We start from the raw sequence: 26,070 nt of genomic DNA, 5'->3' as shown, positions 1-26,070 counted from the left end.
TGTTTCGCAAGAACGGCTTCGCTGGAAACCATGCTGATTTCGTAAGAAGTTATTAGTTGTTAGATATTTCATAATTGCAGATGACATAATGTGCTCATGAAGTTTACATGTTATGCTTGTTAGTGAGGTTGGTAATTAGAAAGAACAGAGGGATCACCCGATTTAAATAAAGGAATAGCGTGCGCAATTTTCCAGGTATTTGGTACGTTCCCGCTATCACTTTATGGCTGAAGAACAAATGCTAATAAATGAGAAAGAACGATTTGTTATTAGGTTATCATTACACAATGATTCTATTGCAATGCTATTCCTTCCACGCTTCGTCAGTCATCCGAGCGGCGCTCAGCCCACGCAATCACAGGCGTCGGCCGGTCAAGTGATAAGAAATAAATAGAACCGATCGAAAGGAATCCTTGCGTTACGTCTCTCTTAGAAATCAACTCTCTTTCTTTCCCTCCCCGCATATGGTAACAAACAAGAAGGGAAGTCGTATATACCGCTACGACTAAAAAGAAAAAAAGAACGCGATCGGCCCACTGACGCGATTAGATAAACCTTCAGCTTGACCAACGTTGGCTCGACGTTTGCCGTCCGTTCCGCTCAGACCACTGCGGGTGCACCACGGTGTGGACATGCGCACAACTAATCGGCAAAAACGCTTGTGTGTTGTCTGTGCACAGCTCCTATTTACGCCAGCAGCGGAAGGCAGAACACGGCCCCGTGCAGAACCAACTGAGCGGAACGTGACGGTGAGTTCACTTGGCTATGGGTCGCTTTTGCGGCTAAATTAACGCACTGGGCGTCGCTGGCGTCTTGGGAGACATTCCGTATATATAACTGTAACCATTCTGTAGCTGCGCGTGGGACTCGCACACGCCGCTGATACCGTGACATCACGACGGCCTCGAGTGATCGTATAATTGTTATCGCAGTAAAGGCAACTTGCTACCATCACCATCAAACTTGTCAAAACGGCACAGCCTATCATTGACTTCAATACTTTCACGGATGCCAGAGTATATAACTTGGCCGCAGCTTGCCTGTAGATGAGCTTCCTGCGGACGCTTCGCTTGAAGAAGCCGCTGCACCCGTTGCAGGCGAGGATGCCGTAGTGCTTGCCGCTGGACGTGTCGCCGCACACGACGCACGTGAGGCCCGGCGAGGCACCGCGCCGCGAGCCGCCCGACGTGCAGCGGGACTCGTCCGACGAAGCCTGGCCGCCGCCGCCGCCGCGCAGGGACGGGGGCGGGCCGCCGCCGTCGACCTGCGTCCGACAAGCGTGGACGCGTCGCAAGGTAAACGTCACGTCGCCTGGTTCGGGCGACAGAGCCTCTTTCGTCGAAGCTGAAAACGACGGCTATAGACGCCTCCCCGCTCTCTCGGAGGATAAAAAGCGTGACAAAGGCGAAACCACGTGACAACAGCGAAAATTCGATTTCGCAGTCGCGGTCGAAGCTTGAAGTCAATTATGCTCCCGACGCTGCCGATCGACGCTTCCAGGTGAAGCAACGGTGACGCCGATAGGACGAGCGGCGAATCTCTGCCACGGTTCGGCCCGGCACTGCACTATCTTCGGCATCGGCACACGTTTTTTGTCTACACATGGACACGATCCTGATGAAAGTAGCCTTTAAGAGGAAGCTTTAGCTCGGGCCCAACTCCGACATGGCCTATTCAAGTACATGTAAAACGCAAAAACGCTTTTCTGAGATAACTCGTGGACCGATTTTAATGAAATTTGTTTCATTTGAGAGAGAAAGTTGAATTCTAGTGATTGTTGGAAGCGAAATTTCGATGTAGGGTCTGCACATTGAGAAAAGAATTTTCAAAAATTCGGAAGTTCGGAAAATGTAGACTCACGAAGTTTATAAATTATTAGCTCTGCATCAAGAACAGATATCTCGGTTCTATAAACGGAATCTATTATATCATTAAAGGTGGACGAATTCGATATGTTAATTTATATCTTACGTGAAATTGTTACGTTGTGCACAAGGATTCTGCCTAAACTGTATTTCCATATTAGAAAAGTTTTTAGACTAATGTATAACATATCAATTTTGTCCGCTTTACATATACTATTGGACACAATTCACAGAATTGTGATAATGCTTTTCATTGCTGAGTTACAGAGCTGTAAACTTGATAGTTTCGTTTTCTGAAACTTTTCGGTTTTTGCCAATATTTAATAAAAATTGACAACCTAAATGAACAATTCGAGACGAACAGTGACTAGATTTTAAGTTTTTCTTTTAAATGCTACAGACCTCTTCAAATTTGGTGCAGTGGTTGCCGAGAAAAACGAATTCTACTTTTGCACGTATCTATATATAGGAGCACCGAAGCTAAAGCTTCCTCTTAACAGCTTGGCTGCTAAGAAAAAAAAAAAAAGGAAATGAAAAGGGAGAGAGAGACTTTTTTTTGTGAATGCGAGGCTGCAGGCTGGCTGCTGCGCAGCTGTAAAACATTAGCTTTGATGCGCTACAATGGATCGGTGAATGCTCGCGAACACTATCAGCTTTTCTTCTTCTTTATTTATTTATTTACTCTTACTATAACTATTTTTTTTGCACACATAAAAACAATAACAGCGAAGAAGAATAGAGCTAGCCGGCAATGGTACGGTAACCATGCATGCAGTGGCATCAAAATGGAAATTTGACGGGGACCGCATTCGTGCACATGCATGTAGCATATACACAGGAGGCGGCATTAACGTGTGGGCCTGCGCTCACCGTGATTCCAAGCTGTCGTGCGGCGGCAGCTGCCCCTTGCAGGTAGCCGTGCACGGATACGGTGGCCGGGGAGGCGCACAGCGACAGTCGGGCTCCGCACGGCGACGGGTCACCCGACGGGCACGGGCGGGTCACCGGCGATGGGCTAGACTCTGCGGTACAGTCGAGAAAAGAAACCGCGGTCTTTATGGGAGAAGCTTAAATGTCATCATGTATATGGGTATTTTGACAGAACGAACGAACGAACTTCGGGCGAACGTGCAAAGTTTTTTTAATTTTTTTTATTTCTTCATACTGTCAACCCTCTGCTGAGGGTTCTTACAGAAGAGGGTTTAAATACAGGCAGACCATATATACAGGTGCATCAAGCGGCAGCGGAATCACAAAAATACATGTTTAACAATTTTTCAAATTCACAAACATCACTGGCTTCTGCCACAAAGCTTGGTATTGCGTTCCAGAGTTCAATCACGGCAGGGAAAAAATAAAAGCGGAACACATCACTGTGAGCAAAATATGGACGTAAAACATATTGATGATTAACACGAGTGCTTCGTTTTCCTGGAAGCTGCACATACTCATCTTTGTTCATTTTTAAATGTCCATGTAGTATTCTGTAAAACACTTTCAGACGATTTTTTAGCCTTCGTACTTCTAGTGTTTCCAGTTCACAAGACTGCAACATCAGTGTAACGGAATCTAAACGGCGGTACTTTGAGCATATGAAGCGCGCGGCACGATGTTGAACTTTTTCTAACTTTGTAGTCATTTCCTTCTGATGAGGGCTCCAGATGACTGAGGCGTATTCAAGTAAAGGTCTAACAATAGTTTTATAAGCTATCAGCTTTACATCTCGCGAAGCTTGACCTAGTTTTTGCCTTAAGAAACCTAATCTCTGATTCGCCTTCGAGCACACATTTTCTATGTGCGTATGCCATGTCAGATTATGTGTAACTGTAACACCTAGATATTTAAACTGGTTAGCACGAACTAACAAATTACCATCGATGTAATTGTTACCATCGTAATAGTTACCATCGAGCAAGGCACGTAACAATATGTTATATACTGAATCAGCCGTGATGGTGCACAATACCCGCTCAGTAAATAAGGACTATCGGTCATATGTGATGCTTAATACTCTGGTTGTCGTGAGACCACCTATAGCAATAACAACTGGCGTCGGTCTGTCACAAAGTTACTAGAGTAGGTTTAGGCAAGGTAAGTGTTGTCTCTAGATGTGATCAGATCTCATCTATAGTAGCATTGGTGTGTTCCTGGCACAGAAAGTTCCTAGGAACTCTTAGTCGCGATAGCTCACTTCTCTCGCTAAGTGGTTCAGGTGTTTACAGTGAGAAGTACATTTATATGGTCTCGATCTTAATTGTGCGGGGTGAGAAGAACCTAATTGAACGGTTGTCAGAACTATCGACTGCACTTACTTCTGAATACCTGCGGTATACAAAGCCAGAAACAAACGAAAGGGTAGGGCTGTATCATTCGATCACGTGGTCTACTGCACACTTCACGCGCACCTTCCGAGGACCGCGAAAACCATAACCGTGATGTGACGCGACGCTTGGGTTCCAGTCAGTCTTCTAGATACGTCACTCATAACTTAAGTAAGCCTCATAGTGCCTGCGGAGCTGTCGTTGTCAAGTTCGGCTGTGCCATCGCTTAGCCGCCTTGATATATGTTCATAGATGGAATCCTTTAAAGTGTTACGTGAGGGCCGTTAGCAATAGCAACCATGCTATGGGAAGTTCTTGGGGTACAGCGACTAAGACATCCATTTCCCCAAGAAGTAAAAGAATGTTCAACGTTCTTAACTCGTTCTTCAACTAAGCTCTCGCGCCGAAGTGAGCTATCAGAGATAATCTCTCTCAAACATTTGCTTCTAGGCTTTCCTGAAAAACCTGGTTTCAATGTGAGGCGAGGGAAAGTGATTTTGAAGTGGAAAGGAAGAGAGAAAAGTAAAGCCAATTCCACGCAGTGAAAGCTGTCAAAACAGCGAAGCTGGTGGTTGTTTTCTCAAGCTTGAAGTCGTGTTTAGCGCGATTTTCGTGAAAGTCTTTTGTCTCGTTGTCGTCGTTTTTCTGTAGATTCGAGCTTCGGTTCCGGATTGTGCACACTCTTCAGTTGCGTGAGGTTGCAATCAAACCACAGTCTATCACCCACCTTACAGCTGTGGCAGCAGTTACGGTCGAGGAACTCTCTCTTCCATCGGCACTCTCCGTGGGAGGAATCTCTCTGCGCTGACGCGTCTCTGCTCGGCCTCCTTAGCTCTAGGTTAGCTTGCCTCTGCTGGCGCTTGGCTTGGCTTGCCTTCTTTCGAAAGTGGGGGTTGGCCTGCCTCCAGCGGCGCTTGACTTGCGCTTCCCGTTCTCGATGCTAGGCGGTAGCGGCTTCCCTCCGCTGGCGCATTGCTTGCGCTTCTGGTTTTCAAAGCTCGGGATTTGCGCGACGTCGGCGCTGCCGCTCCCGTGCGAACTCCCGCGGCCGCCCGCGTCGAGCGGAATCCATGGAGCGGAAGGGCGCGCGCCGGCGAAACACCTGCTCCTATACTTCCCTCCTCCCCCCTCCCATGGCACGCGCTCTCCCCCCTGCCGCCCTGCGTGACACCGGACAACGGACGGCGAATGCTCGACTCAGAACAACTCCGCTGTTAAAAGTACAACGCTGTAACTGCCTCTCACGGGAAGGCGCCTCAACAATATCGCCCATACGCCTCACAGCACTCGATCGCATTGATAGAGGCATCCCATGTCTTCGTTTCTCTGCACACGTAAGAGCTGTGGATGATCATATTTGGACTACTATATAGAACACAACAAAAGCGACACGCTTTCTGCGTTTATTTTTTTCTCCCCCTTCCAAACATGCAATCACGCGTCCTCCATCCGTGCATCGTGTTAACGTGGCCGAAGGCGTGAAGCTGTTCATTGAAAGCTGCGCAGCTATGCGCACACAATCGGGGGGCTTCCGTCGCACATGGAGTTTCTTTTCCCGACTGAGAACGGACGCCGGCCGCGTTCGCTTTGAAAAGATTGCATAATAAGACAGGCACATCGTCCTCCTTTGCAGCGGGCGCCGTGCCGCATGCAACGTGATGTGCACAGCGATTCCTTAAGCTTATATGCGGGAGCACCGTTGCCTCGTTGTGGCTATACGAGCGGAAAAGGCCTCGTTATCCGTAAGGAGGATGGTGCTGCTTTTATTCCCTGATTTCTCGCGGGACAATGCCACTTGGCCGTAGGTCACTATTATAGTGACCCGGTCTGTGGTTCTCAACAAAAGACGCTCGGTCGAGGCAAGGCGCCTTTCTTAATTGCGCAACAGATATGTGGTCTGCGGAAAGTATAAAGACGGATCGCCACCCGCAGTGTCGTTGTACTGACTCCGGTGCTTATTCTCCCAGGCACGCGTCGTTGTTGGCTGTGGATTCGGCGAAAAGACGTTGTTTGGAAGGTGTCCGCCTCTTGCGCAGCACATTGTTGTTCATTTTGTCACAATGTGTTGGCACGTAAAATCGCAGAACTCAATTTAATTTCGTCACGCGAAAGAACAGAATTTATTGCGTTCTTTGCTTTCTTTCTTCCATTTGCAAATCTGCGCACGCACGCACGCACGCACGCACGCACGCACGCACGCACGCACGCACGCACGCACGCACGCACGCACGCACACACACACACACACACACACACACACACACACACACACACTCGTTTATTTTTATGTTATCTAAACATAAATATCCCTGAAAGTGGAAGGGAGAAAGGCGCCGTGGTGGCTCAGTTGGTATGAGCATCGCACGGATGATGCGCAGATGTGGGTTCGTATCCTACTGGCGGCCAGTTTTTTCATCTACAATAATTTCCATTTATTAATCATTTAGGGAATTCAATTGCGATCAACAGATAACTTCTCCGATGCTGTCCTTAATGTCATTTTCGTTTGTTCTCCATCATTATATATATATATATATATATATATATATATATATATATATATATATATATATATATATATATATATATATATATATGTACGTGCGTGTGTGTGTTTCGGGGCTCCATCGGCATGCAGCCGCCGCGGAACCCGCGACCTCGGCCTCCGCAGCGCAAGACACCGGGATCTAAACTTCGCACGGTAAAACTACTAGACGTTAATATTCGCCACCACAATCTACCAGCCAAGGGTTTAAAAGCAGCTTGTGGCGGCACTTCTACACCGCTCACTCTCAACTAAACTCGCTGTCGCAGACATGTAGAGAGACAAGGGCAAAGCCATACAAGTTCTGCAACAGTTGCGCCGATCTGGGCAGGCATGACAGATGAGCATGGTCGACTTGAAACCAGCGAGAATAGCTACGCAAGAGAAGAGAGGGCCAAGAGCTACAGAGACCGCGAGAAAATCCACTCGCGTCCGCGGTCACTCCGAGGAAACAAACGCGCCAGCTTTATCCACAGCGCCAGCAACGGTCAGCTGCGTCGAGTGTATATAGCGCGTGCGAAGAGGCGCAAGCTGAAAAATGGGCGCCTTCCGCTCCGAGGAGTCGGTCGGCGTTTGCGGGGAGCATCACGGCGGGAGGAAGACAGAATGGCTGCCACTTGCTTCTCGCCGGGGCAGATCGAGCCAGTGCAACGTCCCCGCACCGAGAGAAAGAAGCCGGGGGCGGGAGAGGGGCGCCTGTATCGATCCGGGCGGACGCTCCCTGACGCCGAGGCTCGCACGAATCGAGCCTGGAGATTCCTTCTCGTGATTCTCACGAGCGGCTGTGCGTCGCCACCCGCAGGCTGTGGGCTATGCCTCCCACCAGCGACAGAGTCGTCTCGTGCACTTATGCGAAGATCACAAATTTCGTCTTCAAAAGGTTGAACAGTCCACTGAAAAGAATCGTCAAGCCCTCCCCACCTCGTGTTTTTCTCGGCTGCATATGGCTTCCTGCATATGACGAGCGTATATATTATGTGCGCTTAAAAAAAATCATTTACACCCTTAAGGTTGCTGATTTGTTACAATGCTAACACCGCTAGCCTCGTGGCTGTAAAAATGTTTTGCTCTATCACGACAGGGAGATCGTATACTGCACCAGCGATGAGAGAAGCCATAGTTGAGAACAGTGCGTTATTTATGACCCGCTAAAGCGCACAGAACTATTTTGCTTGAGAATTTGATAGCGATAGCTGCTAAAGTGTATTTAATGTAGTTTTTGCGTCGCCTGTCACAGCTATCACCCTGTTTACCTGCTGAGAAACGTAGCCAGAAAGAATACTTGATATGTATGTATGTATGTATGTATGTATGTATGTATGTATGTATGTATGTATGTATGTATGTATGTATGTATGTATGTATGTATGTATGTATGTATGTATGTATGTATGTATGTATGTATGTATGTATGTATGTATGTATGTATGTATGTATGTATGTATGTATGTATGTATGTATGTATGTATGTATGTATGTATGTATGTATGTATGTATGTATGTATGTATGTATGTATGTATGTATGTATGTATGTATGTATGTATGTATGTATGTATGTATGTATGTATGTATGTATGTATGTATGTATGTATGTATGCATGTATGCATGTATGTATGTATGTATGTATGTATGTCCGCACGCACCGCGCGAAAGTCTAATCAAACCGTTTATTCAGTGCAGTGAGAGCTGATAGATGAAAACTAGATCAGTAAGCCTGGCCGTAATGTGCTATGATAAGCCGGGATATGTACATACGAAACACACCCTGAAAGGGCACACATATGTATGTACGCATTTAGTGTTGTTATATTTTTTACGGCGTGTATGCAGATGAAAATGATAGAAGCTTATATTAGAAATGATTAAAGCCAAATTATATGATTTATATGTTTGAGCTCATGAAATTGCTTGTTTAAACCGGGAAATTACTGGTTTGAAATTATGAAAGTACTGACAGCTTCTACTGCTCGACGGAAATAAAGGTTCTTGGTTTTAGTCATCCACAGAACTGAAGTTACGAGTTACGGTTTTAACGTTATCATGGAATGCGTGAAATGTGAAAAATGAAATAAAATAAAAGCAGTGCGAAAGAAGTCGTGAAAGGAAGCTTCCGCTGCTCCAATCACCTAAACCCTGTGATTGCCATTACCCGCCCTGCACTATTCAAAAGAGCACCATCTCGCGCAGTTTAGTACCGCGAATGTTTATAACCAATTATCTGCTCACAAGAGCGTTTCTGTTTTCTTTTCTTCGAGACAGCTCGCGCTAAACTCTGAGAAAATAGGCTACCAGGAACATCTTGCAGGCAGCGGCGCCGGCGTTGGTACATGATCTCACTTCAAGCCACCCCAGTGCACCTCAACCAAGCCTAGCAAACACTGCACGTAACTACGGAAAGGAAGCAGGCTGGGAGGGGAGCAGTCGCTTTCGAACTGGCAGCGCGCTGCCTGTCGAGTCGTCTTTCACGCACAACAACGAGCTTGACTTCCACTGCAGTCGCGCTCACGGATGGAAAGCCTGATGGCGGCGGGGGCACCCACCACCACCACTCACCATCGCAGCCAGCACCACCACCCATAAAGCAGAGGAGGAGGGAAAAATAAGGGCGTGGCTAAGTTAATGTACTCTCTCCCGTCGCCCGTCAGGGCAAGTGGCGGCGCCAAAGAACTCCTCCGGTCTCTCCTCTCCGCCGCCAATCACAGTTCGCGCCGGCCACCGTCGCGCTCCGCCCCATTTGTCTTGCTCCTGTGTCGGGGAATTGCGCCCTGGCAAGGGGAGGTGGGGGGGGGGATTGAAAGAGGCAAGGGAGGGCGTATTGAGAGAGGCAAAGGTGGGGGGGGGGGGGTGCGAGCGTGCTGGCTGCCACCACACCGCTCACACGACAACCACCATCATCCAGGAGATGCAGACGCTGCTCCTTCCCCGCCGCATTCAAGAAGGACGCGAAGTGGGGCTGCCTGCACGCGCGAGAAGTGCAATCTCTCCCGTCGTCGCAAGCCCCGACGCCATCGCTCCTTTCTTTTTTTTACCCCCCGTGATCGACTCGCGCTGCGCTGTTTTTTGGCTGCTTGATTTTCCCGCGGGAGGCCAGAGGGAAGCCGTGAGGGGAGGTTAGGGAAGTCGAGATTGGACGCTGGAGGAGAGTGCCAGGCACAACGCCCCCTGGCCTTCCAAAAACGCGATCCCGACGCGCTGTCTGTCAATCTCCAATAGCGCGCGGGCAAGGCGCAAGCACGAGAGACGCCGTTCGCTGCCTCGAATTTGATGCATTGCTCGGTTCCTACACGTCGCATCCCCGCGCAGCTGCGATGGACGACGAAGCGGAGGCCGCCGGTGCTAGCCTTTAGATACCGAGCCGGGACTCATCTGGTTCTGCTGCTGCCACCTTGGGATGATGACGAAACGTGGGGCTGGAAAGGGCGACTCGCCGTCTTCGTCATCGCCCCTCCCTCCCCTCCCTCTCCTATGACCTGGCTCGTACTTGATCATTCTTTTGGCGGCGCGCGTGAAAGACACGTCGCTAAAATTTGAGCCCGATCAGTTGCCGCTATAGATTTTTATTAAAAGAGACTACAAAAGGGGCGACCGCGCGTAGGACTACAGTTTTTTACGAGTATGACCGTATCATCCGTTAGAAATTTCGTTACATTTCCTAAAGAGATGGGTGGTGCACTGCGACAGATTATAGAAGTGGTGTAATACACGAATGTCTTTGTACGCTAAAGTGGTTCGTAAGGAGAGCCACCATTAAATCCTCATGACTGACATGCTATTAAGGAAGTTAATAAAATGTAATCGATGATAAAAGGCCCTTACAAAAGAAAAAAAAAGAAACTTGATGAAATCGGCCGGAGTTTAGTTATTTATACACTAGCTCATTTGTTACGCTTGCGCCTGGGGACCGATATCAAGTGATGAAGAGCACCGGATGTAATCACAAGAATTGTCTTATGTAAGAGCGTTTATTCATTGGCGGTCGTTAGGCTGCAGCCTCATGATTGAAACCAGCGCGTGACAAGACTCTCACCGCGGCTGTGACCAATCGTGGGCTGCACATGTACCGGAGAAAAGTAACCTTATTTGATTGGTTTTTCGCGCATGTTATAACCCAGGCCGAGGCCGAGGCAAATCTCTCGGAGCGCTAATGTGTTCTTTCTTCTGAATGGATTTCCTTCCAACAGAATTCAACGCAGAGCAGGGGACTGTCTCTGGTTGAACGTAGCAATAGCGTTCGCGGTGATGCTGCTTTACCTCAAAGAAACGCCACATGCATTCAAGATCAGAGGCATACCTTACTGCTTCAGTTTATATTGTGCCCAAAGGCTCAAGTCATAAGGAAACAGAAGCCGAATTCACAAAGGTTTTCGGTTATATAAGTGCTGCTCACTGCTGGTCGGCAGATTTTGCTGTTAGTACACATGTAAACAACATCACCACTGGCTACAAATAACATCTACCTGCTGTATATACGAACAACTCAAGCGCAAGTAAATATATTAATGTGACTATACGTCCAGTTTAGTTGTACGAAGTAAGATGACACGTGCGAGGGGATCAGCTGTGCCGCACTGCTTCTGCAATTGTGTCAATTGTGTCAGGTGTCTGCAATTAGTGTTTTCGCATACTACTCGTATAAGGGCGATTTTGGAAAGTAAAACGATATATATAGAATTAAAATCCTTATCTGCCACAACTTCTTTCGTTTCCTATAGCCTTCGGAAAACGGTGCAAGAGTATTTCCACGACATCCTACATTTTTTGCATTGTAGCACACTGAACGTTGTAGCATGTTCATTGTAACACACTGGACATGCGGTTATTTTTGGCCCGTCAATCGTATTTCGCGACGCTAAAGAGCGCTACGCTGCGAAACCGGCATGGCCGGTATACGTTCCCGCTATGCGGCTTCGGAGAACAACTGCGCAGCGGCGCCATGCAGCGAAGCGCGAACAGCCGGGAGGGGCGTTTTCTTAGCTTCAACATTTCCTTAGCCTCTGTCACGTATGATCACTGTAGGCGCGCGATCCTCTTGCATTAGTCAGCTTGTTTTACAAATCACCTATTTGACCAGCTGTATATCTATCTGGGTCCGATATTTTGTAACATTTCATTTGCCATTCTTCTTTTCTTGTCAAGCGGTGGGCAGAGTGAGCAGTCTCAGTGATAGCGGCGGTGTGCGAACCATGCACAAGCCAATGACTGTATAGAGGTGATGAGAACGGAAAGTGGATTGATGGTGCACGTTAGAAAATATTGTGTCATGCCTTCAGCATGTATACATATGGGGTGTTTCAGCGAACACTTTCAAAATTAAAAAAAAAAGGTGTCTGTGGCAGATAGCCCAATTCTACGAGCTGGTCTACTCGAAGAGGCAGACATTACTTGCACAAAAAATCGAAATGCATAAGCGACCAACTAACAAAATTAACTAATGTAGTTTTAAACTAATTAGCTTAGGGCACACATGACAATTTACAAATTTTAGCGGGCGAGACTGCAAGGCATATATCCACTTGAAAAGAATTGTGTGGATGACACCATTTACGAGATATGCGCCGTCAAACTTGCAGTAAATATGCACTGTCGTTCTACTTAATTTCTTAAACAAACGTCGTTTTGTGCATTGAAGCACAAAAGTAACTGGAACGCCGATGCATTTCTGCGCAAAGTTCGGGAATTAATATCTCGAAACTGGTGTCATCCCGAAAATTCATTCCAAGTGGATCCGCGTTTCGAACTCCCCGGCTTGAATTTTTAAATTGTAATGTGTGTCATAAAGTAATTTGCTCAAAAACTTAAGTAGTGATTTTTGTTAATTAGTTGATTATGTATTTCAGTTTTTTTATGCAGTTAATGTTCGCCTCTTCGAGTAGACCAGCTAATGGTCTAGAATTGTGCTATCTCCCACACGCAAGCTGTGAAAATTTTTGAGTGTTCGCAGAAGCACCCGGTATGTATACATACCGGGTGCTTCTGCGAACACTCAAAAATTTTACATACATCAAAAAATATACATCGAGCCCGATGTATATATACATCGGGCTCGATCGACATTCGTATACATGCAGCCTTTGTTCTTGGCGTCGAAGCAAGCGAAAGCGGGCCGATCTCCGAGCCGAAAGTTGCGCAATTAAAGGCGTATGCAATAAAAAACGTTAATTGGTCAATCCCGATAGCCGGTGCACTATACACGCCTTCTGTGGGCTTCGTGTATCCAAGTGCTGCATATATATATAGCGCGCGCGATCTTGCAGAGACAGCGCATTCAAAGACGCGCGGGTGATTCGATCGACCCTGTTAAATTGCGCTATTGCATTACAGTCGCTCATTTAACCATATTACGTCGTACGACATCTGTAGCATGAATGCACTGAGTTTTTGTTTTGTGTGGTTTTATCTTTTCAAATGTTCGTGTCTGGTTTCGTTTGAAAATGTAAATGTGTACTATAATATTCGATACGTCAGACCATTGTATTGTGTGCCCTCTTTCATCTACAAGCAGAAACGTTTGTATGTACTATACCACACACGTCTGTGTATATAGGCACGTATACGTTCACCGCCAGCTTGACACGCGTTGGCCGCGAACGCGTTGACGGCATGCAACAAACTGGCGCGTGATCGAGACGGCGGCCCCCGCGCTGCCTTAGCGAATTTCGCGCGTAAACGGCACCGCTGCTGCGGCGCAATTAGACAAGTCCTCGAGGTGCGTGCTTCAAACGGGTTCGTTTCTTGGCCTTTGTTTCCTATATACCGGCCCGGCTCTTCTTTCAATCTGACCCGAGCAGCCTCTTGTTCTCGAAACGCGACACGCGCATTCAGCCCGCGTGCCTCGTCGCACGAAAGCAGGCGTGTGTGTATGTGCGCGTGCAGACGCGGGGGTGTATACACTGGAGTCGACGTGGCCCGCATGCATGCACGGGGCGAGACAAAAGTCTGTCGCGTCAGCTGTCACGAGTGGCGAAAGTGAAATACTGTCACCAGGCGAAATTAGCGCTGCATTTACTGGTGATTGTCGCGCCCCGCAGCCGTGATGTGGCCTCGTTTTCGCCATGTGTGTATGTGTGTATATATATATATATATATATATATATATATATATATATATATATATATATATATATATATATATATATATATATATACAACAAGCTCGGCTGGGAAGCATACGCAACTACGTGTATTCGTCCACCGGGAGTACACGCGTCATGCTTGTTCATACATGGACTTACGCCTGCGTGTAAAACCTGTGTCTATACCACGGCCGCTCGGTGGAAAGGCGTGCGTCCTGCGCCCCGTAGCTCGCAAGACCTTTCTATAAAGTTACTCCATCCATCCATCCATCTTATATACGTGAGAACGTATCCTCCGCGGCCGGGTATGCATGGTATGTGGCTCTTAGGTCGGGGGACCCGGGTTCAATGTCACCAACAGACACTTAATCAGTTGTTGATGCTGTCGAGGGAGCCCGAAATGAGGCGCTATAGAAACCTGCATTTACATATGCATACATACACTGAAAGTACTTGCTTTAATAATTTCCTACTCTGGCGTTACGATCGTTGAGCCAAGGTGGTTATTATAAGGATTTGTCGATTCTTCGTACTTGTGGCTTTACCTGCCGTGGTTGCTTAGTAGCTGTGGTGTTGGGCTGCTAAGCACGATCGAGGTCTTGGGATCGAATCCCTGCCACGGCGACCGTATTTCGATGGGGCGAAATGCGAAAACACCCGTGTACTTAAATAGGTGCACCTTAAAGAGCTCCAGGTGGTCAAAATTTCCGGAGTCCCCCACTACGCCATGGATGCCTCATAAACAGATCGTGGTTTTGGCACGTGAAACCCCATTGCTTGTGGCTTGAGACGTTCTTGCGGCTTTGTTTATTATGCTTTATCTACCTTCACAGTGCTAAATTTGAAGACAATCTATACTTTTTCTAAATGCAAAAGACTGCGTGAACACCGATAAGCGCTACTAATTGCAGCGGTTCAGCCTGTCGAGGTGGCCAAATCGAATCGCGCCGAGGGTCTCAGCGCGCTGGGTTGCCCGCGAGAAAATTTACGCATGCCTTTTATGCCGCTTGTCGACGCATGCGTGCGTGGCGACGTGGTTTCCATATCGGGCTTCTGTGTTCGAATTCTGCCGTCGGACAACCTTGTTAATGTTTATTTAATCATTTATAACGCATTACCTTGTTGAATATGACGAGTCGCAAAGTCACAGAAGCTGTTTGAAACCAGATAGACGAGGTTTAGGCAAATCCATGTATTACGCATGATTCCGATGCTGACTGAACCTCCTCGCTTGCAGCTCCCTTAGACACTAGCGCCAGAGTTCCCGCTAGCAATTATTGTACGAAACTCTATGCCTGGAATGAGGTAATGGATGGTTTCCATTAAACACTGTATACAGTGTGCAGATACAATCGCTTTCTGTCGTGGTGAAGCAGTTGCACGACTGTAGCCTCTGTCGGAAGAAAGAATTTTGCAACACCGACGAGACTTGACACCGCATCAGAATGCCGCGCGAGCGCTACTGCTCTTCTTCAGATCGACCGGCCTGTGTGAACGCCTGTGATGGGAACGCCTTTTCTGTTACCCCTCTCTCTTTCTGTCTCTCTCTCTCTCTCTCTGTTTGCCCTCTTTCCAACCCCTATATCCTCCAACTCAGCGTGGCAAACCGGAAACTCGCCTCTGGTTAACCTCCCTCCCTCCCTCCCTCCCTCCCTCCCTCCCTCCCTCCCTCCCTCCCTCCCTCCCTCCCTCCCTCTCTTGCATTATATAGTAAGACTAATTATACAAGCTCTTGAAAGTCGTCTGTCGAGTAGAGAAATGATGCGCTGCCGTTACATGCCTCCAATATTTCTATGCAGATGGAGAGCAAAAAAAGAAAGAAAGATGTCTTTATTGAGTCCAAATCGCAATGGTTTCTACAGTCATCACGAAGTAACGTGGCGTGTTCACTATTTGCCAAACTCAAACAACACCGGCCCCTTCGCACAATCGCACGGCAGCAGCATATACTACATAGTTTTTTTTTTTAGGTGCCCAAATTTTGTCAGAATTGCCTGTGACAGATAGCACCATTCTAACCATTCAGCTTCATCACTGAATGAAGTGGCCATTACATATACCGGAAATCAAAATGCCTAACTGACTGATTGCCGTAATTAGACTAATTACCATTTTCATTAATTACTCTAGGACACATATTTCAATGTACGAATTGTAGCTAGTGAGTTTGGAAGGCATATTGACTTAGAACGAATTCAGAGGATGCCACCGGTTTCGAGATTTGGGCCGTCAAACACGCGTTCAAAATGCACTGTTTCGCTTCTTTTTTTTTATGTAAACGCTGTTTTATGCATTTTCAGAACCACAAGAGTAACTAGAACGCCAGTGCACTTCGTCGTACACTTTGAAAATTAATATCTCGAAACTGGTGCAGTTCTGAAAATTCGTTCTAAGTGGATACGCCTTGCGCACTCACCGGCTACTATTCGTAAATTGAAATATGAGTCAGGTAATTAATGAAGAAATGTAATTATTAGACTTATGTTAATTAATGAACTTCGCATTTTGATTTTTTGTAGGAGTATTGGCCGGCTCATGGAGTAATTTAGCTCAAGAGTCAAAATTGTGCCATCTGCCACAGACAGTTTTAAAGAAAAATTTGGTTCGGCTAAACAAAAACACCTGGATATTATATTGACCGCAAATAAAGACGGGGACAGCGGGAGAGAACACATAAACAACACGGTCTCTCCCGCTGTCCCCGTATTTATTTGCAATCAATACGATATGCAGTAAACACCAACTAGGCCAAACTGAAGTTCTCCTGAAAAACACCTGGTATTAGTGCCAAATGACCGCCACTGAATCGGTTCGGATATACGAAGAGGACGATGATGATATGCATGAGCATCCCCTTGGAAACGGGGCGCCTCGCACATACGTCCAATTAAACTCGTTCTTTAAAACTCTCCGGTGCGTTTATATACTTAGGTGTTTTAATAAAATAAGCTATACCTTATTCATAGTAGAAAGTTCGCTTCATGGCTGGGACTGCCAAGCGCCAAAGCGTGGCCGGAATCAGCAAGGTGGCCCAGTCCGCTCCTAAGCGTTCAGACGGAAGCTATATAATCTAAGGACATTGCTTGTCACCGTGGCTATTATCATCACCATCATAATCGCCACCGTTGTCACTGTCATCATCGTCATCTGCTGCCACGTTTCCGGTGTTCTGGCATTGCGTAAATTGTTTCGCATGCAGACAGGCTGTGGAACGCTAGGCGGAGACGAATACCACGGCGAAGAGTCGCGGGTGGGAATCAAATATAGAACAAGTTACGTCAATGGGAAACTTGATTTAATGGACCGGGCGTTTCTGCGAACGCTCACAATATTTTTCAAGAATTGCCTGTGACGGATTGCACAATTATGCAGCCCGTGAGCTGGTCCACTCGAAGAGGCGAACATGCACAAGGAACTTGAATGCATAATCGACTAATTAACAAAAAATCAGTAATAATGTTATAACTAATTACCTTATGGTGCATATTGCAATTTACAGATTTTTAGCCGGCGAGTTCGCAAGGCGGATACACTTGGAGCGAATTCTCAGGATGACACCACTTTCAAGCTATTGATTCCAGAACTTTGCAGAGAAATGCATTGGCGCTCCAGTTACTTTTGTGCTTTAGTGCATGAAAGGAGGTTCTGTTAAGAAATTAAGTGGAACCTGCACTTTCGCCACTAGTTTGATGGCGCATATCCCGCAAATGGCGCCATCCACACAATTAGTTTCTAGTGAATATGCATTGTAGTCTCACCCGCTGGAATTTGTAAATTGCAATATGTGCCACAAAGTAATTGGTCAGAAACTTCATTAGACATTTTTTTGTTAATTAGTCGATTATGCATATTATTTTATTTCTGCAAAAAACGTCCGCCTCTTCGAGCAGACCAGCTCATGGACTAAAATTGTGCTCTCTGCCCCAGCCAATAATAATAATAAGAAAAATAAAATAAAAATCGAAAGTGTTTGCTGAGACCCCCTGTATAGTACGGTATGCATGCGTAGCATACTACGGCAGCTATGCTGCAGCCTCTCCGACATCACGTAGATTTAGGTGCACGTTAAAGAACCCCAGGTGGTCAAAATTTCCGGAGTCCTCCACTACGGCGTGCCTCATAATCAGAAAGTGGTTTTGGCACGTAAAACCCCAAATATTATTATTATTATTATTATTCTCCGACACCACGTACCGGCGAGCTTAAAGCGCGACAGGTGACGTGAAATCACTCGTTAAACATTTCGCAAGTTGGGACGGACGCTGCCGCGACGGCGTGCCGCGCGTCACAGCTGCGGCGCGAGCGAAGCGGTCGCGAGCGAGCGGCGATAATTGAATGACGAGACGGGCCTCTTCATCCCATATTCCAAAGACGGCCTGTGTCGACGTTAGCCGCGCGCGTACACCACGCTTTTCTCGTTGTGCAGTGCCGATCTTGGCTTTTGCCCGTCGCTATCCCGTCCGTACAGCTCCTCCGCCCCAGTCGTCCTTTCCTTCACGAGTTCTTTTGACCGTTTTCCTGTCTCGTTCGTTCTCCGATGCAAGCGGACGCGCGAGCATAGCTGCGGACACGAGCCGCTCGCGTTCTGGCCCAAAGCACGCGCTTCTTCTTTTAATCGAACGAACTGCGACGTGTACAGGCTGTCGTTCAGGAATCAGACGGAGCCTATATATTTCCTTGCCGCCGTCGAGAAGGTGTGTGTACACGCGCACGTGTTGTATAACTGGCTCCAAAGAGTCGATGTGTAAGAAGCAAAGCGCCGCCAAAGGAAACGCCGACACAGACCCGCGTCGCCTTGCGGCGGTCGCTTCCTTTTTGAGTTTCGTCTGCGCCCCCCTCCTCTTTTCTCCTCCTCCTCCCGTGACTCCGCGCCGCATCGCATGCATGCATGACAAGCGGTCGGAGCAATATGAGAGAAGAAGGATAAGTGACGAGCATGCGGCATTATCCTCTGCAGGGTCGGGGGAGACTCGAAGTTTGTGCGTGTCTGCGCGCTGTAGTCGGCCAAAGCGTGCGTGTATATATGTGCCATCTGTCCGAGTTCTGCGACGCGTGCGGTTCTCGACGGTTGCACAATGTGCGGAGATGGACTTATGGCACCGAAGGCGGCGTTCTCCCTCTGTACTCCGCGCGCCTTTTAGCTGCGGCCAGCTTGCGCGTGAACACGGACGACTAGGTCTGCGGGCGCACACACACGTGCGCGCTGAAACCCAATAACTAAGCCGCGTGCCTAATTAACCCAAGTGAAATTCCATGCACTATATAGTACCCATTACTCCGGCAGTGTTTGACTGCAAAGCCGAAATTTTCGTTTAGCACTCGTACAGTATATACGTATGCTGCGCCTACTTTAGTACACGCAACTTTCTGAGCTCCTGCCTATTGTCTCTCTCTTTCGTTCCTTTTCCCACCAGCACACGCAGGGTAAGGTCAACTATAGACCGAGTCTGTATATAGTCAACTTCTACATTTCCTTCCTTCTCGTTCCACATCGTACTATATGGAACGCGCCCGTCCTATCTGGCTTCTCTCAAATTAATTTTCCTTATCCTTTTCTCTCTCGCTCCAATCAAACATCCCGCTCTTCTAATTAACATTTCAGTGTAACAAGCGCTTAGGTACACGCGTCATATCCGCGTCGTTTGACGTACGCTTCTCGTTCCAACGTGAATTACGGCTCGCGTATTTGTTCAACGAAATAAGCTCGCCACACACGCCCCGCTGCATGCGCTGAAGGTCTGCATACACACTATAAGCGGGAGAACGCTATATATCACCCTTATAAACGGCACACACGCATGACCACGCGGTAAATAACGCACAGCGATTCTTTATCGCTGTATACCACCAAGAGTGGTTTCGCGCGAATTCCCTATGTTTATACATAGATTTATACATACACGCACAAAGACCCGCGCTGCTCGAACACGTGTTTCGCACGCGGCTGTCTACGCGTCGCTTTGCGACCCGCGTTCGCGATCGACAATTGCCACCGTTTTCCTTCATTCTCTCACTCTGCGTTTTTACGTCCTTTGGCGCCGTCAGTCGCCCTGGCTGTTGCACGCGGTATATGCATGGCAGGGGCGCGCTCTATTGTGGGCGCGTAATTTACTCCCGCGCGGTTTCAGCGTTCCGGCGACAAAGGTCGACGTCTCGCGCGCCTTCGAAAGCGAGCCCGCAACCACCGAGCCGCGAAGAAAAAAAAAAAAAGAAAGCGTTTGAGCTCGCGCTATTTAGCAACTCTCAACCCATCACAGTTCATGTGTGGATTCTGCGAACGGGAGTGTATATTATATAAACGTTAAGAAAACATTTCGATTCTGCCGTAGGCAGTGCGAAAAAGAAATATAACGTAAGAAAGCAGAGAAAGAAATAAGAATAATAATGAGGCGAAAACGGAGCAGCAGTATCGCGCACTTGCTAAAAAAATAAAACCAAAATAGAACGACGTTCTGCGTCTTTGTGCGTGCTTGCACTACGGGTAGATAAATTAGAAAGGAATGGGAAAAAATTTTTTTCGAATACGAAGCTGCTACTGACGCGTGTATCTGGATACCGGACAAACGAGGAGTGCATTCGGCAAAGGGAAATAAGTAACATGAAAAGTATCGAAAAAAGCAAGGAGGACAAGAAAAGATGTTAATTGTTGTATGCTGTCACGGATACACATGCTGTTGCGGGGGCGCAAGCTTGTTCTGTCGCTGTTTTCGCCGACGCATACTGCAAGAGGCCTGCGAAGCGTATACATACGCGCCAGAGAGCGAGCGCCCACGAAGCACGCGTTCCAGGCCAGCGAAAGCGCACATGTAGGCACGCGCGCGCAGGGATGAGGAGAATAATAGGCCGAACGCCCACCGTGGCACGCGCTTTGAAGCGCGAGAGATTGATGGCCCCTTTCTTCCCTCCAGACGTCGTGTAGCGGTGCCACAATGCAACCATGCCGAAGACTGACGGCCATTGGCGGAGCCGCGACAAGCTCGTATACGAAGACGTAGCTGCGCGCACTAAAAAGCGACCTCGCGATACCAGCTGGAAAACAAAAACAAAAAGCAGAGGAGAGATACGCGAACGAACATTGGGTGCACCTGCCATGCGCTCGTTGTGTGCCCGTATAGGGCTCTGGGCGGCGACGTACATAAGGGCTACCGTGCAAAGTGCGCTTATGCGCACTCTAAAAACCGTTGCACCCTTTGGGGTCTACATCTGCCACGCAACAATAATCGTCGTCTGTCTTGCTTGCGTTTTCTTTATTGAAAACGCTGCGCGCGTTCTTGTCGAGAATGATCTGTCGCGCGGCTAACGTGCATGCCGTTCGTGACTTGGAAGTACCGTGCCCGCCGTGTGAAAGACAGGAAATGCGGGCAAGACAGACGACGAATACCGTTGTGTGGCAAATATTCACCCCAAAGGCTGAAATCGTTTTTAGAATGTAGGTTACCGTGCACTTGCGCGCACATTTCGCGAAGACGGGGCAGCTACTCGATTGATTGATTGATTGATTGATTGATTGATTGATTGATTGATTGATTGATTGATTGATTGATTGATTGATTGATTGACGGGTGTCACAAAGCAACGCAGGGGCCATGAGAGACGCTGTGTGCGGATTAATTTTCACCTCACGGCGTTCTTTAACGATGCACCAAAGGCACTGAACAGCAGCGATATTGCATTTCGCCCCCTTCGAAATGCGGCCGCCGCGCCCTGGAGTAGAACCCGTGAAATCGTGCTCAGCAGCGAAACACCATAGCCGTCGTGCCACCGCAACGGTATAAGACGGGGCAGCACTTCGTTGAAGGGACGCAAAAGAGAAAAAAAAAAAAAAATCTCTTTAGACTGATGAAGCATATTCCTTATTTTCTCTCGTTAATTTAATCTTCTTTCCTAAAATAGTATTCTTTCATTACCGATTACTAGGAGAGAAAATGAAGGCCATATTGCGGCCGGACTGGGTGACGCGCGCGCTCCCCCTCCCCCCCCCCCCCCATAAACTTTAATTTAGTGAATTTCGCGCGCTGAAATTGAAGCGCCGCTGCGTCAGCGTGACGTCACGGACATTAACGCACTTTTCTCGTAATTGGGCCGTTGTAGCGCGGTAAAGGTTCTCGACACTTGCTGAGATCAGTCTTTGGCTACTTTGAAACACGACGTGGCACATCTCCACCGATAACCCATTAATGGGTCCCGAGCCAACGCCGTCCGAACACACGATGGCACAGCTTGCTGTTGTGGGAACTTCTATGTATAGGCAGCAACGCCACCCGTCTTTTCTTGCTTATTAACCCTCCTCTCACGGTAAGACTCTGGTATTGCAGACGGGCGATTTACTAATGTATAGCTCAACTTATTTTTCTCCTTAGCGCCTCGTCCCCAGTCTAAATGCGGCCGCACCGACGCCGGGATTCGAGCCTGCGACCTCGTGTTTAACAGCGCAGCGCCACAGTCACTAAGCATACCGCGGCGGGACGCCAATCAGCATGAGGAGGATGAAGAAAAGATGGAGAGCGAGGGGAGTCCGCACCCAGATGAACTTAACCTTGCAAATGACCTTGCAATGTTTATCGTGCGTTGTGTGGACGTGATGCTAACCCTAAATAACCACCATTTCTCTGTCTTTTCCTTTCCATGCAGGTGGCATGGTAGTAGTAGTAATCGGTAGTGGCGACCACCTGTCGCTCTATTGAATGTTTAAGTGAGGTCATCGGATCAATGTCCGGCGCGGCCTTTCGGTACTTCACATTCTCGTCAGTGAGACGCCAACCTTTGTGCTTTCGTTATTATGTCCACATTGATCGCCAGAGTTTGTATAACCGGGCGAAACCGATCAAAAATGACCTGGTGAAGGCTCCGGCGCAGTAAAGATGGCGAATTGTCGAGCTTGCTTTGTTAACATAGACGTGCTAAGCTAACTTGATACCTTCGAAGTAAGGAAAGACTGAAGTTGAATATTCACAGTACTTCTTACATCGAACTGTGGGCCCGCCACACACACATACACACGAAAAGAAAAAGAAAAGAGCGGTAGAAAAGAACAAGAAACGAGTAGTCAACAGAGGGAATGATTGAATGAATGAAAATGATGGCCGCTTGGACTTGTTGGGTACAAACTAACATCGCAGTTGGTGGCAAGAGAAAAGAAATGCAGTCACCTTAAGAAGACTCGACAGCACATACTTGGCGTTGTTTCTCACGCATTTTCGTGCGTGAGTAAGGGCACGCATTCTCTTCTGTACACGACTACTTGTGCTAAAGATCAGAAACGAGACGACGGAGGTGGAAGAGGGCAAACAATCGAGCACGAGACACGAGCCCAGATTGTGTTTGACGCGCGCGCTCCATGGTTTCGCCGTTAATGGCTGCATTGTGCGCGTCGCCTTCGGTGACGTGTCCTGAAGGCGCAGCGCGGCTATACAACCGCTTCCGAATAAAGGCGCGACAACTCGACACGTCCTGTGTGCGTGTTGAAACCGCGCGCTTGTCAGCTGCCTAACGCTAAATATCGGGAGAAGCGGTGTGTTGCACGGCTTGCCGAGCAACAGCGGGCGTCTTGCACGTACCACTCGTTTCAGTGACTGTCTCTGATCATTGAATACAAGGATTTTTAACAAGATGATTATATTTGAGGCTCGTTATTGTATCGGATATCAAGAGAGAACATTTGTTGTCAGGTAAGGCAGAGAGCTCGACCTGAGCTGGTGTGCTCTGGTCTGCTATTATACTCTTCACTGGGGAAGAGGGAAAAGCTAGGAGCGAAAATATTGGAATGGATGATTACGAGGACAGGAGAAGGAATAAATGCTAATGTGCATTCGACATCGGCCCTACTAGAGCCGCTCGTCTAGTTTTGTGTCATGCAGGAACTTCAACAGCGCCTTTATTTTTGTCCATATTCCAGCATGCACTGTCAGGCCATGGGCCCAGAATACCATCCTCCGTTAGTGGGTGCCTGCCAATGGTGCCGAGGGAATTGCCCAACGTCCGCGATCCAGCACATGTGTGCTGGGCGTAATAATCACATAATGTTAGAGGTGAGCGAATATAAACTTTTCCGTATACGAATCGAATGCGAATAGCAAGTATCGAATATCGAATCGAATATCGAATAGTCAAACGCAGACGCATATATTTACAGCATGAATATTTATTTCGGCATAACTAGGTACCACGCTTGTACTGACTAGTGAAAGAAAGACAGCTATAACTATCACGGACAGTTAGTATCAGTTTTATGTACAAGATGACTGATTGTCACTAAAATAACCGCACGAATATACTCTTGATCAACATCTTTAAAGCGTCGTTGAAAACAAGCTTTCCAAAAATGACTTCCGTATGAGTTTTCCAAAAGCACTAAATAAATGGTTCTTGAAAAAAAAAAAGATAAGGCGTGGAAAAAGAAAAGAGCCCCTGAAAGACTTGTACGACGTAGGTACATGTATGTGAAAGGGAGCGTTGCAAGGGAAACATCAGTGGTGCAGCATAAAAAGATAAAACTGCTTCATGATTAGACTGCAAGAAACATTAAATTACAGACTACAAGCAGAAAATCACAGGCTGTCGTGTAGGCTGCCACTGCGAAACAGGAAACAAAGCTTGCATGGCACATTTTAACACGATAGCGTTAAGGAGCTGGTGTCACAGAAAATCTAGCGTCGGACGTCGTTTCGGCAAAAAGTTTTTCGAACCACGCATACCCAGGCCTTCCATGTAATACAAGGAATTGACTGAACAAATGGAATTTCTCAAGCTAAAATACATGCAAAAATCGTAAACTACAACTTACACACAACCTATAGGCATGATAGCTCTCGGGCTGTAATATGAATATACGAGAGAACATAATTCTGTTAAGCGAAAACCTAAACAAACCCCTTTTCCAGTGTTTCTACAACCCATAGACCGGAGACGGCGTCCGCCATTTGCCCACGCTGGCGCGTAAACATCTCGGAGTCCATGGAGCGGCACGCCCGCTTCCTTGAAACACTTCCAGATGGCACTCGCCTCCGCCGCATTGTGGCCCGGGCAAGAGGCCGCGTTTCTACCAGAAAGCCTGCCTTCCTGCATAGCGTTCGCCGCGAGTGTTTCCCGGTAAACATCGCGGTTACATACTCTGCAGTACCGCGCAAAGAGCGATGGAACGAAGAATGCTAGGCATAACGTTAAGAGACAGAAAGAGTGGTTCGGGATCAGAGAGCAACGGGTATAACCGATATTCTAATTGATATTAAGAGAAAAATAAATGGAGCTGGGCAGGTCATGTAATGCGCAGGTTAGATAACCGGTGGACCATTAGGGTTACATAATGGGTGCCAAGAGAAGGGAAGCGCAGTCGAGGACTGCAGAAAACTAGGTGGGGCGATTAAATTAAGAAATTCGCGGGCGCTAGTTGGAATCGGTTGGCGCAGGACAGGGGTAATTGGAGATCGCAGGGAGAGGCCTTCGCCCTGCAGTGGACATAAAATAGGCTGATGATGATGATGACGCTGCAGTTGCCAGGAAGCGTAAGAAGCAGTCAGGGGTCTTTGAATGCTATCGTGTTCCACTCTTAAAGGCGATCTTAAGTGTTCTCCATTTTTTTGTTTCAGCATAGCTTCGAAAACATTTGTTATCTCATTTGTGAAAACTTGTGATACTTTGTTTAGCAGACGAAGAACCGTAATCAGATTTTAACAGTCGGTTGTTGCGAAATATTTGGTTAGTTTCGATATTCGAAAATATCGAATAGTCATTTACGAGTACGAATAGTCAGTGTGTAATATTCGATTCGTGTTCGAAACTTCCAATATTTGCCCACCCCTACAGTAATATAAGTTCCATGCAGCATTTCATACGTCTGACAGCAAAACAACGTTTCAGTCTGTAAGTTGTTATTGAAAAAAAATTCACCGATTGACCAGTTAATTCGTTCTTTCAAGGCGCACGCTTTACGATGTGAAATGTGATATGTATGGAGCTGGTCGTTGTGGATTTTAGGTGTTTTAACATCTCACTGCGTTGAGCCACCTGAACTTCAGGTTGCGGAGCGGAGGTGTTTTAACATAGGAACAAACTTATTGAAATTCTAATTAATCCTTGTTACAAACACAAGCAAGAGCCTAAGAGCGTGTGGAAAACGGCCCCGCCAGAAATCGGCATCAAGATGGACACATCTCTCGCATCACATTCTGGCTTTGCTGCTGACAAACTCAACAGCTCTTGCTCTGGCAGGGACACAAGCAATGTCTTTCAATGTATGCAAGTGATCATATCGCTTTAAATCATTAC

At 47.4% G+C, this 26,070-nt stretch overlaps 2 protein-coding genes across 9 annotated transcripts in view; one reads left to right on the top strand and one right to left on the bottom strand.

Annotated features, from left to right (window-relative positions):
* Window positions 1-26,070, bottom strand: part of Hr51 (Hormone receptor 51) — a 57,853-nt gene that overhangs the window by 20,617 nt on the left and 11,166 nt on the right. For all 3 annotated transcript variants that reach the window (XM_065441762.2, XM_065441770.2, XM_065441780.1), the window contains exons 2-3: window positions 2,736-2,887; window positions 1,041-1,264 (exon numbers count right to left, since the gene is read on the bottom strand). In XM_065441762.2, coding sequence (XP_065297834.1) covers window positions 1,041-1,264; window positions 2,736-2,887 — 376 coding nt within the window. The remainder of the gene's footprint in view (window positions 1-1,040; window positions 1,265-2,735; window positions 2,888-26,070) is intronic.
* Window positions 610-26,070, top strand: part of LOC135909729 (vasopressin V1a receptor-like) — a 295,126-nt gene continuing 269,665 nt past the window's right edge. For 3 of the 6 annotated variants that reach the window (XM_070531676.1, XM_065441807.1, XM_070531674.1), the window contains exon 1: window positions 1,156-1,295. The gene's annotated coding sequence lies outside the window, so the exon portion shown is untranslated. Of the gene's footprint in view, window positions 750-1,097; window positions 1,296-26,070 lie in introns of those variants that run through there. The other 3 variants (XM_070531679.1, XM_070531677.1, XR_010566781.2) reach the window with 2 other exon arrangements.

This window comes from Dermacentor albipictus, chromosome 1, assembly GCF_038994185.2.
Source record: "Dermacentor albipictus isolate Rhodes 1998 colony chromosome 1, USDA_Dalb.pri_finalv2, whole genome shotgun sequence".
In the NCBI taxonomy this organism is placed as follows: domain Eukaryota; kingdom Metazoa; phylum Arthropoda; class Arachnida; order Ixodida; family Ixodidae; genus Dermacentor; species Dermacentor albipictus.
The sequence above is the reverse complement of the archived record's forward strand: the minus strand, read 5'-3'. Positions and strand labels throughout refer to the sequence as shown.